General features: G+C 44.0%; 1 protein-coding gene across 1 annotated transcript; it reads left to right on the top strand.

The window, feature by feature from the left end:
- Positions 1–906: 906 nt before the first annotated feature.
- NAP1L3 (nucleosome assembly protein 1 like 3) lies at positions 907–3,788 on the top strand. The gene has a single exon (XM_058658979.1). It carries the CDS (start codon positions 1,288–1,290, stop codon positions 2,965–2,967), a length of 1,680 nt encoding a protein of 559 aa, XP_058514962.1. The 5' UTR covers positions 907–1,287; the 3' UTR covers positions 2,968–3,788.
- Positions 3,789–8,912: the final 5,124 nt, after the last annotated feature.

Below are 8,912 nucleotides of genomic sequence, written 5' to 3'. Positions count from 1 at the left end.
AAATCATAATTTAGTATGGCTAGCATCTTACAATACTGATAGCATGTTACATCGTATATGCTGACAGAGGATGCACTTTCATTAGCACAAACCCCCCCCTCCTCCCATCCTGCTGTTCCTGGAATTGAAACCTGCTTCATAAAAGTATAAAGGAAACCTTCTTCTCTGTAATAGCAGTAACATTTGAATACCCCTTTGTTTTATTTACAAGGCTATTGCAAGCATTGAAATGGGCTATGTGGCGCATTAGCAGCAAGGCTGTGGTATTATCTCCCAGTTTAGAAAAGAGAAATAAAATAAAAATGGTGTAACTGACTCACGGTAACATGAGATCGCAAACCTTGTAGATGGATATAAACCAGGCTTGCCAAACATCACAGACAGCACTTATTAAATCTGCTACGTGGAATGCAATATGCCTGCTCTCTAGCCCCTCCCCCTCTCCCAATAAACGATTTTGCCCACCCCCTTTTTAATCCCACCGTGAAAATACATGCTCAAAGAATAGAGAAAATAATAATAATAAAAACAGCGATAGTCACAGTACCCATTTTCGCCATTTACAACATTTTCACCTATTTTTTAATCATTTTTTTGTTTGTTTGTTTTTTGTTCAGGAGACCCGTGACAAACCAAACAGGAATTCAGGATGGGCGGAGAGAAGAAAGACACTCCACTTCTCTTGTTAAGAACTATGGCTAAGCTTATATTTTTACCTAGAGTCTGCGTTTTAAAAAAAATTATAAAACCATAAATATAATTGGGGGGAAGGTGGCTTCCGGGGGTTTGTGTCTCACCCACCGCGGAATGTCTGGAAAGATAGGCGGAGCCTTTGTGGGGAGGCGTTGCCTTTGGTCGGTCATTGGACACGCGGTTTGTCAATCAAGATTGTCCGGCAAATGAGAAGCGAAGTAAAGGAAAACTGGGCTGGAATTATCGGACTGTCTAACTGAGAGGGGAGGGGGCTGGCGATCGAAAACGAGAAGAGATCTGGGGTCTCATACTGCGCCATTGGACTGCGGCACTCTTTTCCATCTGTCATAGCTGCTGCAGGAGAGGTCTTGCCGACTCCACTCTCGCCCAGGCCTCTGCTGCCTTTACCGCCGCGTCCGAGCCGCCGGAGTCCTGGTCCCTGGCCCTCTCAGCCTTGCACTGTTGCTGCCTTCGCTGTGGTTGTCATCTCTACCGCCGCCGCCGCCCCAAGCATCCGTGAGTCCTTTTCTGCCCATCTCCGGGCGCGCGATCTCCGCGGTAGTCACCACCTTAAGAGGTTTGCAGGCTTTGGGGATGGCAGAAGCGGATCCTAAAACGGTTTTGGAACCTGCCAGCGAGGGGGTTGCTGAAGAGGAGATGGCTAGCTCTGCTAGTGATTCTGGGGAAGAATCTGAGAGCAGTAGCTCTAGCAGCGGCAGCAGCAGCAGTAGCAGCAGTAGCAGCAGCAGTAGCAGTAGCAGCAGCAACAGCAGTAGCAGCACTTGCAGCAGCCGCAGCCGCTTATACAGAAAGAGGAGGTTTCCGGAGCCTTCCAGAAGGGCGCAACGGGCTCCGTGGCGTAGAAGTTTCGTGGAGAGTCTACCTCAGGCTGTTAGAAACCGTGTGCAGGCTCTCCGAAATATTCAAAATGAATGTGACAAGGTGGATGCCATGTTCCTCAGGGCGATTCATGATCTCGAAAGAAAGTATGCACAACTCAATAAGCCTCTATATGATAAGCGATTTCAGATCATCAATGCAGAATATGAGCCTACCGAAGAAGAATGTGAATGGAATTCTGAGGATGAGGAGTTCAGCAGTGATGAGGAGGTGCCGGATGCCAGCCCTAGTGAAATGCCTCCTTTAGAGGGTGAGGAAGATGACCCCAAAGAAAAAAGTGAGATGAAAGCTGAAGAAAAGGAAGCCGTTGAAGACATCCCTGAGGCAAAGGCTGAAGGAAAGGAAGAGCCTAAAGAAATTCCCGAGGTAAAGGCTGAAGAAAAGGAAATTCCTGAAGAAAATGCTGAGGTGAAAGCTGAAGAAAAGGAAGTTCCTGAAGAAACCTCTGAGGTAAAGGCTGAAGACAAGGAAACTCCTGGAGAAAATCCCGAGGTAAAGGCTGAAGACAAGCCAACTGCCAGAGAAGATCCTGAGGTAAAGGCCACAGAAGAAGAAAAAGAAGATTCTGAAGATTGTATGCGGACAACACCTGAAGAAAAGGAAGACTCTAAAGAAGTCGCCCAGGTAAAGGCAGATGATACGGAAGAGCTTAAAGCAACAAAACCTAAGGTAAGGGTTGCTGTCAGAGAGGCTCATAAAAGACTTCATGAGACAAGGCCTAGAGAAAGAATGAATCTTAAAAGAGCTAGAAAGGGAAAGCCTAAAAGAGAGGATCCCAAAGGCATTCCTGATTACTGGCTAAATGTTTTGAAGAATGTTGACAGACTGGGACCTATGATTCAGAAGTATGATGAGCCCATTCTGAGGTTCCTGTCAGATATTAGTCTGAAGTTCTCAAAACCTGGCCAGCCTATAAGTTACACTTTTGAATTTCATTTTCTACCAAATCCATACTTCAGAAATGAGCTGCTGGTGAAGACATACATAATAAAATCAAAGCCAGATCACAATGATCCCTTCTTCTCTTGGGGATGGGAGATTGAAGATTGCAAAGGCTGCAAGATAGATTGGAGAAGAGGAAAAGATGTTACCGTGACAACCACCTACAGCCGCACAACTGCTACTGGAGAAATTGAAATCCTGCCAAGAGTGGTTCCTAATGCATCATTCTTCAATTTCTTTAGCCCTCCTGAGATCCCTCATATCGGCAAGCTGGAACCACGAGAAGATGCCATCCTTGATGAGGACTTTGAAATTGGTCAGATTTTACATGATAACGTCATCCTGAAATCCATTTATTACTACACTGGTGAAGTCAACGGTGCTTACTACCACAACGGCAAAGATTATGGAAACAGGAAGTATCGGAAGTAAAGAAAAATGCTGGCTGCAAGATTTTTCAAGGAACTTACAAGTTCCATCAGAAGTGAAGCAAGTTAATACAGTACAGAAAGAAAAAAGAGAAAAAAAGAAAACCTGCCCTATAACTTGAACACTATTCCGTATTCCTTACGTTCTTGTGTTCTCATATTTTCTTGGTAGTCTGTTTAAAAATTGTTCCCAAGATGTCTAAGTATCAGTTCATTCTAGCCTGTTGTATTGTGATATTTTTCAAAATATGTAAACTGCTGTCAATGATCTAAAGCATGTTTGGTGCTACAGAGTATTGATTTTTGTGAGGTCTTTTTGTCATGTTACTCTTTGATTATAGCTGTGAACAAAATGCCAGAGTTGTTAACTGAGACAAATACTTGCTTGAAAAAAAACAAAGTTGCTGATGTACCAATGCAAATGTTTTTTTTTTTCTTTTTCTCCCAGCCCAGAAGACTGAAGGTTTAAATCTGCTTGCACTATATGTGCCTTTATTACTTTGCTGTAGAAATACAATACTTGTGCTAACTAGAAAAGTACATTGTGAAATTTGCTTGGAAAAAAAGGTTAGTATGCTTTTAAGAAGGTCTGTCAAAGCCATGTTTGATTTCTGTGAATTTGTTTATTTGAGATAGGTGTGTATAAATTAATTATAATGGAGTTATTATTTATACTGATGTGTTAATTTGAAATTGTATTTTTAAAAATTGTATTCATCTTATATTATGTAATTGTAAACTAAAGATAATGCAGTTTCTTTGTAACATGTTCTTTGCCTTTCACTGAAAATGATCATTTTACATCATTTGATACTTTATTGCAACCTCAAGTAAACAAGTGTTAAAATAAAATGTGCCATGCTACAAAAAATTGAGCACTTTTCTCTTATAAAAAGCTGATACTTAACATAGAAAGAAGTGGAACATATTGAGGGAAAGAAAAATTTAACCGAAGGTAACTGTTATTAATCTTCTGATAATATTTCTCAGGTCTTGGCTCTTCTGATGGAGTGTACCCACCGACTCAAGTTACTGCTGGGAAATGGGATGGGGGAGGAGAAAGATGATGGGCAAGAAAGAGGAAGAGAAGGGCAGGGAGCAATGGGTTAAGGGAGGAAGAAAAGAGGTGAGGAGGTGAGAGGGAGGAATGGGGGGCCTGCGTGTGGAAGGGTTGGGGTGAGGGATGGGAAACAAGGAAAAGGGAGGGGGAATAATGTCTCACATAAAAAGGCCATCTATATAAGTTGTTTTCACATTCTTCAGGGTCATTTTTCAACATGATTTGGGAGAATATCCTACTACCTCAACTTATCTTAAGCATAATATGAGCCTCAAACTGTTTCTTGACAGCATTCTACTCATCTCAGGATAATTAGATCCTGAGATTGGAGATTAATGCAAAGAGGAGCACCATTAAACCTATTTAAGCAGCGGACGTTGCACTGAGCATAAAGGCACAAGCACAGCAGATAATCAACTGCTTTATTTCATATTTGTTATTCCCTAATACAAGCATATTTTCCTTCAAAAACCTACAGGAAAAAAACTATGATGGAAGGAAGACCATATTTGAGAATATATAAGCCTGTTGGTATTAAATTACTTAATAGTCTTCCAAATCCTATGACATGTTTGTCTCTACTTTACAAGGCTTTCTCCCCTTATGTTTAAAAATATTTAAAAAAAGTTCAAACCATGACACATACTTAAACCATCAGGTATGTCTGCATATTCAGGTTTCTTATATAATTTCAGGGAGCATTATTGATTTTAGCAATATCAGTGCACCTACTTTAACAGTGCATCTGTTTTATTTCTAAAGTATGTTATTTATTTTTACTTTTTCAACCGATAGATCTCTAACCGAAGAATTTTGCACCTTACTCCTCCGCATTTACTATATTACAGGGACACATCTTTATATAGCAAGCTTGCAAAATAGCAGAAAATCAGAAAGCAAAAATAATTCAGCAGCACACTGCACTAAGGTAGGGCCCTGTTTGTGGACTGGTCTATTCTTTCCCAACCCAACTTTTGATCAGTTTTTATCACAAATCCTTTCCTCAAATCAAAAGGTAAATTTAAGGTGAAAGGAAATTGCCTCAAATCTAAAAGTTAATTAATTGTTAACTCGAAAGGCAACTCACAGCTGTCTTTAATGTTTAAGTTAAAGAGTATATGTGGGAACCGAAAGAAACAAGTGCCAAGGATTTATACATCAATAAAGTTTTTTCTCGAGATTTGTTTTATTTTTATTGGAAAGGCAGATACACAGAGAGAAGGAGAGACAGAGAGGAAGATCTTCTGTCCGATGGTTCACTCCCCAAGTGACTGCAACAGCTGGAGCTGAGCCAATCCAAAGCCAGGAGCCAGGAGCCAGGAACCTCTTCCTGGTCTCCCGCACGGGTGCAGGTCCCATGGCTTTGGGCCATCCTTGACTGCTTTCCCAGGCCACAGACAGGGAGCTGGATGGGAAGCGGGGGTGCCGGGATTAGAACCAGCGACCACAGAGGATCCCGGAGCATTCAAGGTAAAGACTTTAACTGCTAAGCTTTCGCACCGGGCCCTCAATAAAATTTTGATTCCAGAAATGGAACTGATCAGTCCTGGATGAACCAATCACCTCTGCCAGTTGAAGAGGAGGGTGGGTATTGCTAGAAATTGTTGGGCTGGCACACTCATTGGTCTTCATACTCGATCCGCTAGTGATTTATGATAGAAGGAGAAGCTGCCAGGGAATGAGGCTGAAGTGGAGGGGGCTTGAGAGATACTTCATAGCATCTCCTAATGTGTTTCCTTCTGGTGCTCTTTTTGTTTTTCGTAAAAAATATATATATATATTTATTTTTATTGGAAAGTCAGATACACAGAGAGAAAGAGATAGAGAGAGGAAGAACTTCCATCTGTCGATTCACTCCACAAGTGGCTGCAATAGCCGGAACTGAACCAATCCGAAGCCAGGAGCCAGGAGCTTCTTCTGGGTCTCCCATGCAGGTGCAGGGTCCCAAAGCTTTGGGCAGTCCTTAACTGCTTTCCCAGGCCACAAGCAGGGAGCTGAAAAGGAAGTGGAACAGCTGGGACATGAACCAGTGCCCATATGGGAACCTGATGCATTCAAGGCGAGGACTTTAGCCACTAGGTTACCGCGCCAGGCCTGCTCTGTTTGCTTTTGCAAATTGAAGTCAGATGTCCACTTTGCTGAATTCCCTTAAGAAAAAGCTCCTGCTACTGATGTCACATTTTCCTTAAATCTTTGCTGTTCAGAGTTAGGCCCTGAATACGCTCTGTTGTCAGCTGAACGTACGCTTGCTTCTTTAACTTGGCTGACTCATAAGAAAAGACTTTCTAAAGTAGCAGCACCAGAGAGTTGCTGAAAATGTAAAGAGAGAAACAAGAGCTGAATGCATAAATTGGCAATACTGTCAGATGATGCAAACAAATCATGTTGTCCCTGAGTTCCCCAGTCCCAACTGTTCCTGGTGGGTACCATAGCCCAGCCCTACACTGGTGATACATCATAAGAAATATCAATATATTTGTCCCCCACAATGAAGAAACTAGCATGGTTTAATTTGCTCAAGAATTGCAAGCTATGGAAACTCTAACCTTAAGTGAAGGAGTTCTGAAAACACATTTTTTTGCTTTAATTTTCTTTTTTTTTAAAACAAAACATTCATTTTATTTTTGATGATGTTAACATGTTTGAGAAGTTCGGATGACCACATGGGCCACTGATTAATGTGGGGGAGGTTGAAGAATAGGGAAAAAGGATGAGGCAGTTGTTTCTAATCTCCTCCTTACTTTCTGCATCTGGGGTAAGTAGGGAGAGAAGGAGAGAAGGCGTCTCTCAGCATGCCAACAGCTTCAGCACTAGGAGATGGGGAACTGCCACCCGATGTCATCCCAGCATCCCCAATGTGGAGCATGTTCTTAAGATACTGCTTAACTGGTTGAGATACTTTGGAGTCACTCTTGACTCATTGCTCCGAGATTGAGGAAATCCTCCCAGGGTACATTGGTTGACCTAGTCCATCTTAGTGTCTCAATTTGCCTATATACTCACTGTCAAAGCTTGGAGAACTGCCCAATGTTTTTCTGCCCTCCATTGTACTAGAAGTCCTCTGCAGGCCTCAATGATTTGACACAGATCCTGTGATTTTCCCTGTGGTTGGAGTTCTGAGACCAGTGATCCAGAAGGAGAATCCCAAGGAAACCTTTCCTGACTCCTGTGTGTGTCAGCCAGTGTGGGGTCCAGGCTGAGTCTGTATCCCACCCACATCAGTCTATGCACACACCAGTTGCAGTCACTTGGTTAGTTCTGCCCCCAGCCCTACCTCATATACAAACCAGTGGATGCTGCAGTCTAAGCCAACCCTGCACAAAACACCCTTGGCCCTCACGAACACCAGCAGCAACTAGAGCCTTCTCAAAAACAAAAACAAAAACAAAAACAAAAACAAAACAAAAAAACAAAAAACAAAACAAAAACAAAAACAAAAAAAACCACCCTGATAACCCCTACTAGTCCTGCTTCAGCCTGGGCTCCTGTGTATGCCAGTATGTGCAAAAGATGGTGCAGTCTGTTCCACATCCCATTCAGCTGTCATCCACGTTAGTAAGTGTTGGAGTCTAGTTCAGCCCAGCTGAATCCACTATCCAGCCCACACTCATGCCAATGGGAACTACTACCTATCTAGCCAGGCCCAGCATCCTTGATTCTCATGCTCACCAGTAGGAACCGCAGCCATCAGATGGGTGCCCACAATTTCCCTACTGGGCCAACTCCCAGTGCCAGATCTTGTGCTCTCAAGGTTCTTCTGCAGTCTAGCCTGACAGGACTTGCCCTTCATTCTGACACTTGCCAGTTGATGCTGCAGAGAAGCCTGAGCAGCCTGCACTTAGTCTGGCTCATGCATGTACCAGTGAATACAGTCACTTAGCCCAGCTTGGCTCTCCCCCAACCCAGCTGACCTATAAGCCAATGGCTTTTGGAGCTCTTTCCAGCCTGGCCTGCCCCCAACTCTCAAGTTTACCAGCAGGAGCACTGGCATAGCAGGGGAGCCCCCGCAGTCTCCCTACCAGCTCCATACCCTCCTCCCTAAATCTAGCTCATGTCGTGGCCCAGGCTGGTAAGGCCAGCCTCATCTTGACATTTACTGGCAGTGCTACAGCCTGTCTGGGCCCGGCCTGCCCCCAGTTCCAGTTCATGCTGCTGGGTGCTGCAGCATAGCACAGTCTGGACTAGGAGCAGTCCTGACCCTAATATGAACTGGCTGCTCTTGTGAACCAATCTGGCTTCTCCTGCACCCATCCTGGTTCTAACACCTACCAGTGGGTGCTATAAACTATCTCAACTTGGAGTGGTCCAGACCTGACCCACACAAATGCTGAGGGTTACGGTAACTTAGCTTGATCAGGGCTACTCCCAGCCTAGGTTCTTGTGCTCACCTGCAGGGACTTCATTCTAATAAAGGTGATTCCCAAGCTTCTCTCTCAGGTCACCTCCCAGTCTCAGATCTCATTCACATTGGTGGATTCTTGACCAAGCCTGATGTGCCCCCCTTCTGTCCTGGCAGGTACAGCAGCCTTGCCCAACCAGTCCACACCCATTCTGCCACTTACTGTTGAGTGCTACAATCCAGCACCATCTACTCCATCCCCAGACTCAGCTCTCATGTGAGTCAGTGGGTGCTGAGACCTAACCTAGAGTTGCCTGCACCTACCCTGGCTCTCATGAGTATGAGTGGGTGCTGGAATCTAGCCCAGTCTGGCACATCCCAGACCCAGTCCACACTCATGCTGAGGGACACTTACAGTCGTGTCCAGCCCAGTCTGCTATCCTCATTCTGAGTCTCACACTCACTAGTGGGGGAGGTTGAAGAATAGGGAAAAAGGATGAGGAATTTGTTTCTAATCTCCTCTTTACTTCCTGCATCTGGGATAAGTGGG

This window comes from Ochotona princeps, chromosome X (assembly GCF_030435755.1).
Source record: "Ochotona princeps isolate mOchPri1 chromosome X, mOchPri1.hap1, whole genome shotgun sequence".
In the NCBI taxonomy this organism is placed as follows: domain Eukaryota; kingdom Metazoa; phylum Chordata; class Mammalia; order Lagomorpha; family Ochotonidae; genus Ochotona; species Ochotona princeps.
The sequence above is the reverse complement of the archived record's forward strand: the minus strand, read 5'-3'. Positions and strand labels throughout refer to the sequence as shown.